General features: G+C 38.4%; 1 protein-coding gene across 1 annotated transcript in view; it reads left to right on the top strand.

Annotated features, from left to right (window-relative positions):
- CERS3 (ceramide synthase 3) overlaps window positions 1-19,362 on the top strand; it is a 123,255-nt gene that overhangs the window by 34,783 nt on the left and 69,110 nt on the right. The window contains exons 3-6 of the mRNA XM_027083229.1: window positions 3,060-3,177; window positions 9,270-9,388; window positions 16,724-16,781; window positions 17,737-17,787. Coding sequence (XP_026939030.1) covers window positions 3,060-3,177; window positions 9,270-9,388; window positions 16,724-16,781; window positions 17,737-17,787 — 346 coding nt within the window. The remainder of the gene's footprint in view (window positions 1-3,059; window positions 3,178-9,269; window positions 9,389-16,723; window positions 16,782-17,736; window positions 17,788-19,362) is intronic.

Below are 19,362 nucleotides of genomic sequence, written 5' to 3'. Positions count from 1 at the left end.
AGAAATCAAATAGAAATTGGGACTTGAAAAGTACAATAACTTATATTAAAAATTCACTGGAGGGCCTTAACAGCATATTTGAGCAGGCAAAAGAAAAAGTCAGCAGTCTGAGGAAAAAAAAAATGTAGAAAAACAAAGAGCCTCAGAGACCTGTGGGACACCATCAAGCACAGCAACATATGCATAACAGGAACTCCAGAAGAGGAGGAGAAAATGAACAGAATTGAAAATATTTGAAGAAATAATTGGCTAAAAATTTCCCAAAATTTGATGACAAACATTAATCTATATATCCAAGAAGCTAAACAAATTCCAAGTAGGATGAACTTAGAGAGATCCATATCTAGATACATCATAAGCAAAATGTTGAAAGACAAAGAAAGAATCTTGAAAGCAGCAAGAAAGGAGCATCTCATCACATAAAAGGGATCCTCAGTAAGATTGAATTGATTTCTCATCAACAACCATAGAAGCCAAAGGCAATGGGAGGACAAATAAAAAGAAAGAAAAAACTGTCAAACAAGCACAACTATCCTTCAAAATGAAAGAGAAATTAAGACATTCCAAGATAAACAAAACCTGGAAGAATTTGTTGCTAAGCAGACCTACCCTATGAGAAATACTAAAGGGAGTCCTACAGGCTGAAATTAGAGGACACAGACATTAACTTGAATCCACATGAAGAAATAAAGAACACCAGTAAAGCTACCTACATAAGAAATAAAAAGAAAATATAAATGCATTTTTTTGCTTGTAACATGTTTTTCTCCTATCTGATTTATAAGGCAACTGCATAAAATAGTAATCATAAATGTATGTTGATGTGAACACAATTTATAAATATATAATTTATATGACAGTAACAGCACAGAGAGGAGAGATCATGGAATTTTTGTATAGTGCTGAAATTATTTAGCTATTAATCTGAGCTAGGAGGTTATAAATTAAGATGTTAATTGTAATCCCTAGATGAACCACTAAGAAGGTAATTTTTAAAAACAGTAAAAAAAAAAATTTAAAAAGTACGCCAGAATATCTATTTAACACAGAACAAGATAGTAATAGAAGATATGAGAAACAAAAAGGCATAAGCTATACAGAAAATAAATAGCAAAATGGCAGATATAAATCCTGTCTTATCAGTAATTAAATGTAATTTACATTAAACGTAAATGAATTAAATACTCCAACTAAAAGGCATAGATAGGAGGACTTGATAGATATATATGATCCAACTATATGGCTTCTACAAGAGAAACATTTTAGGTTCAAAGAAATAAATAGGTTGAAAGTAAAAGGATGAGAAAATATATACCATGCAAGCAGTAACCAAAAGAGAGCTGGAGTGGCTACACTAATACCAGACAATTTAACAGCCTTTAAATTGTTATTAGAGACAAAGGACATTTTATACTATAACAGGGTAAATCTATCAAGAAGATATAACATTTATAAATATATATGTAACTGGCAACATAGTCCCAAAAACGTGAAGCAAAAACAAACAGAATTGAAGGGAGAAATCGACAATTCAACAATAACAGTTGTAGACTTCAATACCCCATTTTCAATAATGGATAGAACAACTAGGCAGAAAATCAACAAGAAAATAGAAGACTTGATTAACATTATAAACGAACTAGACCTAACAGACATCTGTAGAGCACACCACCAATAATAGCAGAATGCACATTCTTCTCGTGTGCACAAGGAACATTCTCCAGAATAGACCACGTGTAAACCATAAAACAAATCTCAATACATGTGAGAGGATTGAAATCGTACAAAGCATGTTTTCTGATCACAATGGAGTGAAATTAGAAGTCCATAACAGAAGGAAATTGAGAAATAAGCAAATATGTGGAAATTAAACAGCATACTTCTAAATAACCAATGGGTCAAAGGAGAAATCACACGGTAAATTAGCAAATAGTTTGAGATGAGTGAAAAAGAAAGCACCATACGAAAACTTATGAGATTCAGCAAAAGCAGTGCTTAGAGGGACATTCATAGCTGTAAACACCTATATTTAAAAAGAAGAAAGATCTCAAATCAATACCTTCTACCTTAAAAAACAAGGGGAAAAAGCAAACTAAATTTATAATAAGCAGAAGTTAGGAAATAAAAACTAGAATGTAAAAATCAATAAAAACCACCACACATGCAATAGAATTGCAATAGAATTTAAAATTGCAATAGAATTTAAAATTAAAAAGACTGGCAATACCATCTACTGGCAGAGATATGGAATAACTGGAACTCTGGCACCTTATTGATGGGAATGTAAAATAGTGCAGACACTTTGGAAAACATTGGGCCAGTTTCTTATAAAGTTAAACATATACTTGCCATACAACCCATCAATCCCTTTCCTAGATATTTACCCAAGAGTCATGCCATTTTTCATAAGTTAGAACTTCAAATAGGGACATAATAATTTCTTGAAGATAGTATCACCAAAGAAAACCATAATAACAAAACTATTATTTATTTTAATCCCTGGTAGTCTTAAAAATGAAACTCTAAGTAAAATGGTTCCTGGATCTTGTATATATCTCAGTTCCTGGATCTTGTATATAAATATATTTGGGTTTACATAAAATGGATTTTAGAACTGTGCAAGTACAGTTGACCCTTGAACAACAAGGGTTTGAACTGCAGGCTCCACGTATAAGCAGAATTTTTACAATAGTAAGTACTACAGTACTAGATCTACAGTTGGTTGAATCCATGGATGTGGAACCTCGGATATGGAGGAACCACTTACACGGGGGCTGACTATAAGCTATACAAGGAGGATTTTCAACTGTGCTGCTGAGGGTTGACACCCCTAACCCCCATGTTGTTAAAGAGTCAACTATATTTTATTTTTTTAAGTTATTGCGTGTATAAAAGTTCTCAAATTTTGCTCTCTTTGAGTTTCTGTAAGGCAGATACTGGCTTTAGATAACCCAATGACTGATCTTTCATTTGGAATCTAAAATTACAGCTTGAGTTTTCTGGTGACATTGTGAATTCATTCTCAGATTTTGAACTTACTTTTGTTCATATTTTTGTAGGTTTATTGCTTCACCTCTAGCAAAAACAATTGGCATTAAAGAGGAAGTTCGAAAGAAGATTATACCAAATACTGTTTTAGAGAATTTTTTCAAACATTCCACAAGGAAACCATCTCAAGTAAGTACAGATTCTTCGTTTTTGGATTTTAAAATCTCCTTTCTTAATGTTTCAATCATCTGTGGTTTACCTTATCTGTGCAAAAAAATCTGTTTCAGTTGAGCAGCAAATGACTTGAATCATTTGATTTTTTTTTCTTTATTGATAAGTTATACAGCATTCTGAGCATAATATAAAATGACAAATAAATATTATAATATAAAACTACAAACATTGCTAGTGTTGAATGCTAACAATCAATGCCATAATTTGGGTGTACATGTCAAAATTTAATTTTTAATGGTAGCATATATACAAATATACTAATGAAAAAAGATCATTGTTAAGGCAGAGTTGCCCATATCTGACACTTTTGATAATTGTGACACCATCAATATACACTACACACACTATGAAAGTGTCTATTGGGTGGCTTTCCTGAGCAGGACACTTTACTTTATCCAAGGCCTTGAAATACTCAGAAATATACTGTGCCCCTACCCACTCCCCAGAGATAGAACAGTTAGGAGAGTCACAAATCTCTTCTCAATATGAGATGTACTTGATGAAATGTTATGGTGCACTGCATGTTTACGCCACAGAAAATGGCTTTAACCTAAAAGTTATATTTAAAAATAATAGTGTCTAAGCAAGTCTAGTTATACCCCCATATTTAAATGAGAGATGAAATAAAAACTTCTCCAAAAGTGGCACACCCTCTATGATGAATACAGACATCTCTCACCAGTAACTTAAAAGTCAAAAGTATGTGCTAACACAATTTTAGGATAGATATTTTTTTTTTTTTTTTTAACTTTTTTTTTTTTTTTTTTTTTTTTTTTGCGGTACGCGGGCCTCCCACCGTTGCGGCCCCTTCCGCTGCGGAGCACAGGCTCCGGACGCGCAGGCCCAGCGGCCATGGCTCACGGGCCCAGCCGCTCCGCGGCATGTGGGATCCCCCCGGACCGGGGCACGAACCTATGTCCCCTGCATCGGCAGGCGGACTCCCAACCACTGCGCCACCAGGGAAGCCCCGGATAGATAGATTTTTAAGGTCCTGAACTTGTCTGCTGAATTCACTTGCTTTTCCTATGAGCCTTTCTATCACTGGTCTGGTGGGCTCCCTGCACAAAGAAGCCACGTTGAGGTCTGACCACATAGCACCAGGCATCATGTTCAGAGTTGTTCACAGCTAGCCAGCACTGTCTCTAACTTGTTCTGCCCTCAACTTCTGCATGTGCCTTTTTTTCTAAAATGAGGACAGTCTGACAAGCCATCTCCACGTGTTCTTTATTTCCTTGTGCTCTAAAAGACTGCAGTCATTCATCTAAATACTGTTGTTACCACTGGTGATAATAATGCCTAAACATCATTTCATGTTTTTCAGACAGGAAATTATTTAGCTGTGTTTATGAAAAGTTAGGACTCTTTCAGAGAGTCCTTATTATCCTTCTCTGTTTCTCTCTGAGAATAACTAACCTTGGTAATACCTTGCAATAAAACATGAAGAACAGTGATAGCTATCAGTTACTTGCTGTGCTTGCTGTACAGCTTTTTAGGATATTTTAAAATATGTAGAAAATTTGGCTCTTATCAAGTTTCTCTGCTATGGAGAGAAATTAGCCATGTGACAGTTAAAGAAAGACTAAGAATAGCTGAAAGAGATTTAGAGATTAGGTCATCTTTCCTCTTTATGATCAAGATGAGGAAACTAAGGTCAACAGAGGAAATGACCTGTCCTAGGTCATGCAGCTAATCAGTGGCTAAATCCCCAGCTGGACCCTGGCCCATGGCTCCCTGTCGAGTGCTGTTTCTACTATGCCCAAATGATGTCTTTATCTGTGAATAGAATGTTAAAAATATATTTCAGAGTCTGGAGCTGTGTGTGTAAGTATTTGTTCTAACTCAATTGACAGTACACCATGGCTTAGTGTAGATATAATTTGGACATTTGCATCAAGTAAAAGAAATGTTATATATCAACTTCAAGTGTTAGAAAGCTTCCTCTACTAAACCATGAAGATGAAGGGACATAATTAAAACACCTAATTTATATTGCTCATAGATTACAAAATCAAGGCAGTATTTGTATAACAGATCAAGATGACAAGTTGGCCAGTAAAATGCCCATAGAATAAAAGTACTAGAACTTCGGAAGATAGAAGAATATAGTAGAGGAATGCAAAGCACCTGCCTTAAGAGTGATTTCAGATGTGGAAACAAAATAATATCACAATACCTCCACACATTAACTTGGCCAGTGTCATACAGATAGCATTTTTGCTTAATTTATAGCTGAAGTAAGACAAGTTGCTGGGAGGACTAAAAAAAAATTTTGTGCTGATTCAAGGGATGGGTGGGTATTCCGAACCTGTAATCTCAAGGCACTGCAGTGGTAATACAGGTACCTAACACCTGACTTTATTAAAAGAAACTGCGGACACAAATCTGAGGATGCTTCTTCAGCTGCAATAGACTGTACCAATAAAAACAAAAACATTTCAGTATATACAGTATCAATTCTGGACTGGTTAGCACAGAAGGGTATAACATGGTATTAATGAGGTCCAAAATGCTGTACACATGAACCTCCATTGGGAGTTGTTTTGTTTTGTTTTTTTCATTTTAAAAAATTTTTTAGCTGCGCCATGTGGCACGTGGGATCTTAGTTCCCTGAACAGGGATCAAACCCACACCCCCTGCATTGGAAGCATGGAGTCCCTGGACTGCCAGGGAAGCCTCTCTATTGAGAGTTTTGATCTGCGATTTCGCACACTTCTTTTGTGACTGTGTATGTGCAGCTATGTGTCCACTGTTTTTATATGTGCGTGTTTCGCTCTGTGTGTATCTCAATGACAACTTCAAGATGTACTGAGAGAGAACCATGATAACATACCAATATCTCTGGCCAGCAGATCAATTTTCCTGCTGTTGGTAAAATGAAGGAACAGCAGAACTTATTAACTAGCCCATTTCCTCAGAAAAATCATGTTGAGAACTGCTGCAGAACAAATGAGTGTGTAGTTCTGTAAGATGTCTAAAGAAAATGTGGTGCCATAAGGCTGACATAAAGCAGGTATTGTGGTCCACGGGGCATTCCAGTTTGCTAGCTTGTCTCAACCACAGATTCAAACATTTTTAGGGCAAACAGCTCTCTAGTCCAGTTTATTTTATGGGTGAGAGTCAAAGAATTCGAGTGGCTCCTCCACAGTCCCAGAGGGTTGGTTTTTGCATCAAGTAGCCAGGCCTCATAGCCCCATTTGGTGCTCTTCCATCAGGCCACACTACTTCTCCCTGAGGTTCTGCTTGAGAGCCTTTCCCTTCTACAGACACACACTCTATCGTGTCAGGCTAAAAACATGGATTGTGAGAAAAGACTGTGTGTGGAGGTGAGCAAATTAACCACTCTGAGCCTCAGTTTCCCCTTCTGTGAGCTGAGCATGTTAACAGCACTTACCTCACAGGACTCTCAATTCAGAGATTGAATTGAGTACTTAGAATAGTGCCCAGCACACACTCAAGGTCAGCTGTTGTTATTTGTAGTCTGTGTCTATCATATAGACTTCTCCAGGAGCGTTCTCAAATATGTCTTCCCAACTTAAATTATCCCAAGAGAATGTCATTTGTTTCCTATTTATGCTTGTTTGTATTTCCATAACATCTTACACAATTTTCTGTACATAGTAGGTGTTCAGTAAAATGCTTGTTTCGTGTATCATTAACAAAATACTACTAAAGACTTTTGTTTGCAAGATGATTTCTATCCCAATAAAATTGTAGGTCTATGAGGCCAGTATTGCCAAGACTTTCAACCAGATTCATCTGTGCTCCAAATCAGAAAAAAAAAAATGCTTCAGATCATGTTTGATCACTGTCTTCTAGAAGCATTTATTCAGCAGGTATCTGTAGAAATGATGGGATAATAAAATTGGATTGTTCTCAGATCTGGGAGAATTCCAGTGTGAGGACAGGGACTTTGCTCACTGCTGAACACCGTCTCCACCTCTGCTCACTCCTGGCACTTCATTCTTTACACCTGCAAGAGGGAGACTTCAAAATGCAAACATTCTGTAACCTACAGATAAATTCCAGGCAAGGCCCTCCTTGCTGTGGCCTTAGCCACATCTTTCCTCCTCACCTCTCTGTATGTTTCCACCCTGCAAGGCCTCTATCTGTCCCTCAAGTGCCCCCAACTCCCCCATGTTCTCATCTCCAGACAACCTTACATGCTGCCAGGACACTCCTTCTTCATCCTCTCCTTCTTGGGGCATTTTTCAGGGTTCAGCATAAGTGTAACTTCCAGGAACTGCCTATGTAAAGTTAGGTCCCATGGTACCGTTATCCTCCCCTATCTCAGCACTCATGATATTTTATTAGAATCCTTTGTTGCATTTTCTGACTTCCTCACCAGACAGACTTTACCCTGTGAAGGGGAGGCCCATACTGGTCTTTTTCATTTAGATCTCCAATAGAAAGCAGAATGCCTGCAGAAAGTAGACACCGATAAATAGTTGCCAATTCAGTCTTGTCAAAAACAAACCAAAACAACAACAACAAAAAACAGCAGGTGAACCCTTGGCCTACAAAATAATAGGTATTAGAGAGGATAATTTACAAGGAAACAGAGTATAATGTGGGCTATATCTTGGTTTTGTTCTGTTTTGCTTTCTTTCTCTAGATTAAGTAATAGGCTAGCAGTTCAGTAGGTATGTAGTTGCAATTAGTCCTTTGCCTGTCTTCAGCACGAGAGCTTCTTTAGGAATTTTATCTACTGTTGTCCTGTGCGCCTGAACAATTATGTAAACTATACACAATAACATAGCAGAAGCTCCACGACTGATCACAGACAGCTGGGTGTGCAGCCAACTGGCCCATGGTCAGGCTTTGTTTGACCTTCACCAATCTTGGTCCATGATTGGTTTAAATTTACTTTAAACTTAAACATTTAAATTTAAGCATTAAATTTTAAAGTAAATTCAACATAAAAAAAAAAAAAACCTAGCGATTTCACATCAGATTTCTGGGACTGCACTTTCACTCTGGGAGCCATCAGTCAGAGCTGGGTCGCCACTGTCCCTTTGGGATGGGCCATGTGCTTTCCTGTTGGCTGCATCCGTATGGCTCCTGCTTATTTCCTCAAAACTGAGGCTGAGGGACAATTTTATTTTTCTCCTACTAAAGTTAGGAGTAAGCTGAAATATTTCTTGTACTCAACATAGGAAAACGAAAGATAAAGAAGACTGATGTCTCAAAAAATATTACAGAGCTTATTTCCTTGTGGAAGTGGAAAGTACTGTAGGTTTAACATATAAAGCATGTCTGTGTTGAAAGAATAAAACTTAAAATCCCACCATGAAGCAGACCTGGTCCTCTCAATCATTTTGGGTTCTTGTTTGGCCCTGGGAGAACTTCAAATCTGTGACCTTTGAGCTAATCCATCATCCATATTATTTTCAATTTTAAATCATAACCTACAACTTCTGCCTTCCAGAGGAGAAGCAATCGTCATTATTATAGTCAGCAATCCTTAATCATTTTTTACAATTTGAATTATTTCAGATAAGTTTGAAATAGGCTGTACATCTGATTAAATGTGAAACTTTTGGATCTGGTAGAAAGATTGTGTGAAATAACAGAAAAGACAGGAGCCTAAGTTCTTGTTTTCACTTTGCTACTGGTTTTAGGTCTTGGACAAGTTGTTAAAACCCTTGGAGTTCCATTTTTTTCATAAGAAAGAATGAAGAGATTGGGTTTGATTGACATCTTAAACTACACTACTCTACCTGGAACCTAGGAGGCCCTAAATAAAATTGGCTGAATGAGTGAGCCACATATTAACTTGAATATATGGGTTGCTACCAACTTACAGAGAATTGGTCTTTCTTAACAACTCAGAGTTCTGGGAACTAACATTCTCTCTGTTTTGAGGTGTGTGTGTGTGTGTGTGTGTGATTCCATGAGCAAAAGAGGTAAATGCACTGGCTCAAGGTCTAATGCAGAACTCTCTCCTCTCCAGTGCACAAGCACTTGTAACCCAATCTCACTGTCTTTTGACTGCCTGCCACCCTGACTCTACTCTTAAGCACTCATTCATTTGTTTCATCCCCTTTCAGACTGATATTTATGGACTGGCAAAAAAGTGTAACTTGACAGAGCGCCAGGTTGAAAGATGGTTTAGGAGTCGGCGGAATCAAGATAGGCCTTGCAGGATGAAGAAATTCCAAGAAGCTTGGTAAGGACAGTTAAAGCTTTTGAAATGGTACAGTTTTATATGGAGCAGAATAGTCATCTCAGAAGGAATCCTTAGGATGCAGCAGAAGAAGGGTTTGAACCCTCTCTGTCACTTACCAATCAGGAATTTGATGCTAGTCACTCATCCACCTCTTGTGCTTCACTTTCCTTCTCTATGAAACAAGGTAAGCTATGAACTCTCTTAGTTGAACAGGAGATGTTATGTACTTATCTTTAAAGTCCAGAAAAATCATAAAAATGTCTTAACCTGGTGTTTATCTTTTCTAGGGTATCAGTTGGCCCTAGCTCATCTGACTATCGCCTGTTTCTAATCACATTACTCTATCACATTATAAGAGCAGAGAATGTCTGAGAGGGTGCTGTCCTCCTCTCTCAACACTGATGGAGAGGACTTCTTTCTGTCTCACTTGGCTCTTACTCCACCCCTGCCTATGGACTGGGCAGCCAGTTCCTCTGGGTTTCCGCCTGGTTTAGTAGGGGGTCAGGATGAGCTGGGCAACACATAGGGTTTTTGCAGAGCTGACTGCTTCAAATACGTTCTGAGTGCAGTGAGACTGTACCACACTTATTTTTGGCTTCATTACAACTCTGTTTTTTTTTTTTTTTCTCTTTGCAGAGTATTATAGTATCGATACTTTAGGTTACTCCCTTGGTGGCAAAAACTGACACCTGTGCCAAAAAGAGGGTCTAGGTCATTGCTCTTACTTTGTTCCTCTTCTTTACATCCAGACAATGCCTGTTAGTTGGGAAATTTTTTTTTTTTTTTGCAGTACGCGGGCCTCTCACTGCTGTGGCCTCTCCCACTGCAGAGCACAGGCTCCGGACGCGCAGGCTCAGCGGCCATGGCTCACGGGCCTAGACGCTCCGCGGCATGTGGGATCTTCCCGGACCAGGGCACGAACCCATGTCCCCTGCATCAGCAGGCGGACTCTCAACCACTGTGCCACCAGGAAAGCCCAGTTGGGAAATTTTGATGCCACATTCTCATGCCAATAGCATTCCTTCTTTTTGCCTGTTTCTTAAGGTCCTCACATTGCCTAGTGACTTTCACCAGATGTTTTTGTTTTGATGGTAAAATGGATAGGGAGCTGGCATAAGACTCTCAAATAAAGAAACCAAGCCTGTGGAAGGCTAAACTTTAATGACTTTAAACTACCTATGCATTGCTGAGTACAGCCATCCTGCTGTGAAACTGGTGATGTTTAGAGGCACAGACCAAGTCTTCATGGTGTCTCGAGACTTTTTTCCTCATCAACAGGCTTCCATTGCCTTTCCCACAGTGGCTAGAGGTATATGACCTGGTTTGTTTTCCAACTGCTTCTCTCTGAGTTTTAGCTCTTGAGAGATTGGTTAATATTGTGTTTCTGCTATGTCAGCTTGGCCCAAGTGAATCTCTCTGGACCGTCACTACAAAACACTACAAACTGGAGCTGTTTTCACATTACATCTTCCTGTTTTTCTGCTATCATTCATTTATTCTTTCTTTCTTTCTATCAAATGATTCTTATCTTAAATAAAGTCCCCAGGCAGGGACTAACTCTCAGCCTCTGAGCTGAATCATACTGCAGTGAAATTCTGGGAATTTCTTATACATTATAGTGCCTTCCAGTTTATAAATAATCTTGGATTGATCCTCCTAGCAACAGTGTGAGGCAGTCAGGGAAAGTGGGGCCCTGTTTGAGAAATGAGAAACTGCACATCATGTAGTTTAAGGAACTTGCTCAAGGTCGCCGGGCTGTTGGGCGCCTGTTGCCCTTAGGCCTTCTGACTCCTTTTCTGATACTCTTTCTGCTCACTGTACTGCCCCTGCCACCTAATGCTGACCTCTCAGAAGCAGGGAACCCTATATGTCAAGTAACTGGGTGAGAAGGACCCAACATTTGGAATCTAGCGGTCAGTGAGTCTGCTAGAAGTCAGCCAAAGAGTTCAGGCTAGAGAAGGGAATTTCAAGTTGCTATTATCAATCAGTCAGGCAATGCAGAGGGTTGTGTGGACCATCTTCTTGGTATGTGGCACTATCCTAGATCATATGGACTCGTAGATATTAAGAGTGAAGTAAAAGTGGAAGGTATGGTCACTGGCCTAAAGCAGCTAATCAGGGATATGAGACTATCACTTATGAAACCACAACATCTGTTGTTGTTCCATTCCCAATGGCACATGGGCCTGTATACCTGTGGTCTACAGTCATGTTCAGATGTGATCTGGGCATTCAGAGGAGGTGGTGTCAGCAGAGTTGGATACATTAGACAAAGGCTTTCTAGAGGTCAGGCATAAGCTGGACCTTGAGGGGAGGGATGGGTCAGATTTCCATAAGAAAAGAAAGCATGGGGGCTTCCCTGGTGGTGCAGTGGTTGCGGGTCTGCCTGCCAGTGTAGGGGACACGGGTTCGAGCCTTCGTCTGGGAGGATCCCACATTCCGCAGAGCAGCTGGGCCCGTGCGCCACAGCTACTGAGCCTGCGCTCTGGAGTCCGCAAGCCACAACTACTGAGCCCATGCGCCACAGCTACTGAAGCCTGCACACCTGGGGCCCGTGCTCCACAACAGGGGAAGCCACCGCAATGAGGAGCCTGCGCACCGCAATGAGGAGTAGCCCCCGCTTGCCGCAGCTAGGGAGAGCCCGCATGCAGCAATGAAGACCCAACGCAGCAAAAATAAATAAAATAAAATAAGTTAATTTAAAAAAAAAAAGAAAGCATGATTTGAGGGCAGCATGTTTTAAGTAAAGCAAAGGCAGGAAGCAGTACAATGTATTCAGGAGACAGGAGTGAACCCACAATTTTATAATTTAACTTTTACATTATTCTTTAGCAATGTCACAAATATCAGGGAATTGTTAAAAGTTATTATGGATCAAATAAATAGACTAAAGCAAAGTACCAAGCTCTTTAATTGTATAGGGACTGCACTTTATTCCCTAGCTATGGGATGTGCTACAGGAATCATAGCAAGAGATACCTAGCCCAAGGCATTTTGGAAACCTCAGGAAACTTATTCTCCAACACAGAACTCTTACAAATTACTCTCCAACAGGCAGACACTTCTCCATATCAGGATGGATTAGTCTCTGAACATCTTAAGTTCAATGTATTATTTTCATGGTTACTTTATTTAAGGATGACCCCTAAGCCCTGTTTCACAGAATTCAGGATTTTAATCCATAGCGACTCCTTTATTTTTAAATCAAATTCCATATTAGCAGATCACTTTTCTTTTTAAAATAAGCATTTCCATTTAGCAATGAAAAGTTTAATAAAAACAGAGTAATTTCCAAGTATCTGTTGTATATAGGCAGTGGCGCCCCCCGGTGGTGGAGAGAGGCGCTCTCCTCCCGCTGGGTGGACTGCCGCTTGCCCAGCTGGCCCTCGGGCAGGTCCACTGCCTGCTTCATCCAGTTCCCCCACCGTTGAGCCCCATGTCCGTCCTGTCAGCGTCTCTCATGTCGCCCGAGTTCACTCCATCCAGATCCTCCCTGATCTCACCTGGCAGTCTCGTCTTTCAACATCACCATGTGAGTCTAACCAATTAATTTCTGGGTTTTTTTCCAAGAGTTTTTTTTTTTTCCCCCTTACAATTATGTTTGTGTCAGCCATTCCTGGGGAAAAAAAAAAAGGACATTTTACTGCCTTAGGTTCATTTGAAGCAAGGAAGATAGCATTGACAAGAACATCATCATTCAGCTCATGGTTAGTGAAGTGCAGCAGCTCCCAAGTTTTTGATTTCAGGACCCCTTTGTTCTCTTAAAAACTATTACAGAAAGAAGTTATACAGATTGCCAGCAAACACATGAAAGGATGCTCAACGTCACTAATCATTAGAGAAATGCAAATCAAAACTACAATGAGGTTATCACCTCACACCAGTCAAAATGGCCATCATCACAAAATCTACAAACAATAAATGCTGGAGAGGGTATGGAGAAAAGGGAACCCTCTTGCACTGTTGTTGGGAATGTAAATTGATACAGCCACTATGGAGAACAGGATGGAGGTTCCTTAAAAAACTAAAAAAAAGAACTACCATATGACCCAGCAATCCCACTACTGGGCATATACCCTGAGAAAACCATAATTCAAAAAGAGTCATGTACCACAATGTTCATTGCAGCTCTATTTACAATATCCAGGACATGGAAGCAACCTAAAAGTGTCCATTGACAGATGAATGGATAAAGATGATGTGACACATATATGCAATGGAATATTACTCAGCCATGAAAAGAAATGAAATTGAGTTATTTGTAGTGAGGTGGAAGGACCTAGAGCCTGTCATACAGAGTGAAGTAAGTCAGAAAGAGAAAAACAAATACCGTATGCTAACACATATATATGGAAGCTAAAAAAAAAAAAATTGTTTCTGCAGAACCTAGGGGTAGGACAGGAATAAAGATGCAGATGTAGAGAATGAACTTGAGGATACGGGGAGGGGGAAGGGTAAGTTGGGACAGAGTGAGAGAGTGGCATGGACATATATACACTACCAAGTGTAAAATAGATAGCTAGTGGGAAGCAGCCGCATAGCACAGGGAGATCAGCTCGGTGCTTTGTGACCACCTAGAGGGGTGGGATAGGGAGGTTGGGAGGGAGACGCAAGAGGGATGAGATACGGGGATATAAGTATATGTATAGCTGATTCACTTTGTTATACAGCAGAAACTAACACACCATTGTAAAGCAATTATACTCCAATAAAGATGTTTAAAAAAAAAATACAGGATGCCCAGGTGAAGTTGAATTTCAGGTAAATAACAATTTTTTTAGTATAGGCAGGTGCCAATATTCATTGTTTATCTGAAAAATTAAAATTTAACTGTGCACTCTGTATTTTAACATTTTAACTGGCACCTCTAGTCTTCACCATCAACTAGGAAAATATCTTGGGGATTTTGGTGAACTTCACTGATCCCTGAAATAAACAAGATTAATGACAGAAAAAAAAAAAAAAACTATTACAGACCCCAAAGAGCATCTGCTTGTGTGTGTTATACCTACTGATATTTACTGTACTAGAAATTAGAACTGAAACATTTATAAAGCATTAGACTACACAAGCACATATGTCATCAGCTCTCAGAGGAATAATAACATCACAGGACATGTAGCCTCTGGGAAGCACCACTTCACACTTGAGAAGGAATAAGAGTGAAAAAGGCAAATAACATTTTGATGTTATTTTGATGTCAGGGATCCCTGACTTTGAGAACCCCTAGCATAGTGTAACAGACCTGATAGGACTGGTCCAGGAGGATGTGAAACTTGGATTTTACTCTTGCATCTGGTTGTTACTGTACAGCCTTGAGGGTGAGTTATGTGATCTCTCTCAACCTCAGCATCCTTTAGTATTTATCTTATCTACCTTTTAGGGTTGTTGTGAGAACCAAGCAACAATACATAAAAGGGGCTAATTATAGTACCTACTTAAGCTTGTTTTGAGGAAGAAAATGTGACATCACACAAGTGTGCTTAGCATAGTGCCTGGCACAGTGTCAAGAGGTCAATACATGTTTGAGAAACAAATAATATGAGATATGCCACCTAGACTTATGGCTTCCTTTGGGGCTGGCAGGTCTCATCATCACTTTTTTGTGCTTCTCGTTTGGCCAGAATAATCAAGGACCAAGGAAATGCTCTCTACATCTACGCGTGGGGCTTTGCTGGACCAACAGTAAATAAAACAAGTGGGATCAAGTCTCAACTGGCTCATTTTTATGGTTCAACTTTCTGAGTAATTGAGCCCTACTTTTTTCCCTGATCAAAACAAGCCATAAAGAAAAACTGTCGTGTAGCTTAGAGACAGTGACAGTGTTCAGTAAACACCACTGGATTCAGGGTCCAAAGACCTATATTTCCGTGTCGACTGTGTCTTTGCTCAGCTGGATGAGATGGGGGACGGCCTAGCCTTTATGAGCCTGGCTTCTCATCTCCCAAGTGGGGATAGGCCGATATTCCTCTTTTTTTTTTATCTCACAGGTGTGTTGAGGAGAGCACTATAGGCATTACACAAATGTAAGGAACAAATGTTATTTTTAATATTGTTGCTTCAGCAATCATTAGATAAAACAGCACTAATTTTTTAAAACCTTTTCATTTTGCCAAGTAGTAAACATATACAAAAGTAGAAAGACTAGTTAAATGAGCTGTGTATGTTATGATTTCATCACCAACTTTAATAATTATCAGGGCCATCCTGTGTCATTTCTGCCCTCGTCTACTTCTCTCCCCTACCACAGATTGTTTCTTTTGTATGTGGATAATAATTTTCTTTCAGTTTTATTGTGATATATTTGACATACAGCACTGTATAAATTTAAGATGTACAATGTAATAACTTATGAATGTTGTGAAATGATTACCACAGTAAGCTTAGTTAACATCCATCATCTCATATAGATACACAAAGGAAAAAGAAAAAAAATTTTCCTTGTGATGAGAACTTTTAGGAGCTACTTTCTTAGCAATCTCAAATATACCATACAGTAGTGTTAATAGTCATCATGTTATACATTACATTTCCAGTAATTTATAACAAGAAGTTTGTAACTTTTGATCACTTTCATCCAATTATTATTGAAGATCACTTTTGAAGCAAATACCAGATATCAAATGATTTCATTTGTAAGTATTTTAGTATGTATCTCTAAACAATAAGAACTATTTTAGATATTATCATACCTTAAAAATTTATTTAATAACAACAAATATTCAATCAGTGTTCAGATTTCCTTGATTGTCTTAATTTTCTTTGCAGTTTATTTGAATCAGGATCTAAATAAGACCTGTGCATTACAACTGGTCTTTTAAGTCCCTTAATCTACTGTATAGGTCTTTCTCCATACATGAGAAAAAAATATTCTTTCATAATCTGCTTTTCAGAGACATGACTAAAGTCTAGCGACATAGAAACCTTTTCACTGGGAATTAAATTGGGATGAAATGAGTACCTAGATAATACGAAGTCAAACCATCGTTTATCATGTGTCAGGAAGTAGGCTAGGCATATTAATAATAACAATAGCTATGACTTATTGTTGCTTACTTTATACCAGCCACTATGATCAATATTTTTCATAAGTTATCTTCGATTCTTTTTACATTTTGAGGTAAGTCTTGTTATTCCCATTTTATTGACGAAGAAATTAAGGCTCCATGAGTTAAGTTACTTATCTGAACTTATAGCCATCCAACAAGTGGCAGAATCAGGATATCAACTTAGATTTTTCTGACTCCAGATGTGCATTCTTTCCAAACTGTTATAGCAAGTGTTTTTCTCCTCAGTTGTCAGTCATCTTAACAAGACTTTTCTTTCTTTTGGCAGCTGGCGATTTACATTTTACTTAATGATTACCATTGCCGGAATTGCATTTCTTTATGATGTAAGTTGTCTTTCTGATATCTTTGATTGGAATTTGTCTTTAATTTTTAAAATTCCTGCCTGTGAATTCCTTGGGATATAATACTTTCAATAAGGTAACTAGGTTTTAAACCTCTACTCACTCTAATGCCTAGAGAAATAGCAACTCCTTAGTCTGTCTTTCAAAGCTTGTGAAGCTTTGCATTTGTAATGTTAGTTTTTAAACCTAATATCTCCCTATTTCCACTCATGTAACCCACACACCAACTAAACTGGACCCCTGACAATCCACTGAATATACCTGGTACATCCCCACTTTAGGATCTTAGCACATATTATCCCCTTTGCCAGAAATGTCTTGCCCTTCCCCCTCTATCTCTACCCATCAAATTCCATCTAGTCCCATATCAAAGGCCACTTGTTTATGAAGACTTTCATTTCTTGCCCATTAGAAATCAAATCTCTCCTTACCATATTCTCTTTGCATTGTCTGTTTAAATAATTATTAAATAATCACCTCATTAAGTGATATATAAACTTAATAGTAAATTGTTAAACAGAAAAAAAATATAGCTAGCTTTTAGAGATGTCTCTAAAGATTCTCTCAAGATTTCTCTTAAGATATTTTATTGCTACGGATATTTCAAGATATTTTTATTGCTACAGAAGCAGTAATCTAATTGGTTCAGAAATAATTTCATTAGAAGAGGCACTTGTTTGAAATAAGTAATTTCCTTTGTGACACAGGACTATTATTGGTTCCAGATTCACTAGAAGTCGTGCATGTCACAGGGGTGTTGTATAGGAACAAGTAGAAACACCTGTGGAGGGAGAGAGGTGCAGCTGGAGCAGCAGGAATGTGATAAAAGTGCATCTTACTGTGCACGTTTCCTCCCTATCAGTGACATAAGGAAGGGCTTATGTCTCTGCTGAAATCAGCCTTTGACAAAGTTTCTCTTGGTTCCTTGTTTTTCCAGAAACCTTGGGTATATGACCTTTGGGAGGTTTGGAATGGCTATCCTAGACAGGTAAGTCACACTGATGTAGTCCCTTCCCTCCTCAGCAGCTTGTCCCCTGATTTAGGTCTGAGTCCCTTCCTGCTCTCCGTCCACTTCAGTGAAGTCCTGGAGCTTACTTATCCTTGTTCCTTATTTACCCTTCACTTGTCTCATTCCTTTTCTTTGTTCGTGGTTAATGTAATTATGTATTTGAGTTTAAATTTACCATCTTAGTATTTATTTTCTACTTGCACCACCTGATACATTTCATTTATTGTACTCTTTTCTTACTTTTTTATGGAACAGTGAAGTTTTAAAAAAATTATTACTCTGTTTCTTCCCTTATATTAGCTTTTCAGTTATGCATGTTTTTATTCTTTTAGTAATTATCCTAGAGATTACCATATGCATCCTTCAATTATCAGAGTCTAATGTAAATCTAATGTCTAATGTCTAATGTCTAATGTAAGTGCTCTTACCTCTTTCCAGTCACTGAAAGATCATCAGACTACTCCTATCCCCTCCTTCAAATATTTAAAACTACTCCTATCCCCTCCTTCAAATATTTAAAACCCTACAAGTCACTACAATAATTGATTTGTAAATCAGTCAAATTGCCCTTTCCTTGCTGTTCCTTGGCATCTTGCATTTCCATGCTTCCATCTGGGATTATTATCCTTCTGGCTATAGAAGCCCCTTTGGTTTGCTTGTCTGGAAATGTTATCATTTTACCCTATTTTTTTAAAGGATATTTTTGCTGGGCATAGAATTCTAGGTTAGTAGTTATTTTCCTTAAGCACTTTAAAGAAGTCATTCCATTGTCTTCTGGATCCCCTCAGTTTCTTTAAGAATTCAGTTGTCCATTTTATTTTTGCTTCTTCAAATGGTGTCCTTTTTCTCTGATTTTAATATTTTGTATTTGTCTTTTAGCAATTTTAATATGATATGTATAAATGTGGTCTTCTGTGAATTTATCCTGCTTATTGTCCATAGTACTTCTTTAATCTGTGGCTTGATGTCTTAAGTCTATTTTGGAAAATTCTTAGCCATTGCTTCTGTTCTTTTCTCTCTCTCCTCTCTTTCTGGAATTCCAATTACAAGTGTGCTAATACGTTAGACTTTTATGCTAGGTCCCGAAGCTCTCTTATGCTTTCCCTAATATTTTCCATCCTCTTGCCTTACTGCTTCAGTCTATAGGGACACAGTTCTCCACAGACCTCTTGCATTTCTGCATGTCATATGAAGTGATACATGGACTGACTTTTATTCTGTACTGTCTTTTCAAGGATGTTTGTATGGCAAGCAACCTTGGAAGATAGAGATAATGTCTCCTCTGGAGCAATTGGTATGCATGTCACTGTCCATTATAAAGATTTAGGTTCCCTAGCTCAGTGTTCCTCTCTGGTAGCAAAACCCACTGCATGTGCAGATGTCACCTGACCCTCTTTGTTTAGCTATGGGAATTGGGATGGGAGAACTGGCCCAAATACTGATATTCTGGCAACTGTATTAGTGTGAATAATAAGCCATCCTTTATCTCTGACCCAGGAGTCTCATATCTTCTATCAGCATTCATGAAACTATGGCAAGCTAACTTGCAAGTAG

The sequence above is a fragment of the Aethalodelphis obliquidens genome, unplaced genomic scaffold, assembly GCF_003676395.1.
Source record: "Aethalodelphis obliquidens isolate GAN/ISIS:26980383/991018 unplaced genomic scaffold, ASM367639v1 scaffold49, whole genome shotgun sequence".
NCBI classification, from domain to species: Eukaryota; Metazoa; Chordata; class Mammalia; order Artiodactyla; family Delphinidae; genus Aethalodelphis; species Aethalodelphis obliquidens.
This window is presented reverse-complemented; position numbering and strand designations above follow the sequence as displayed.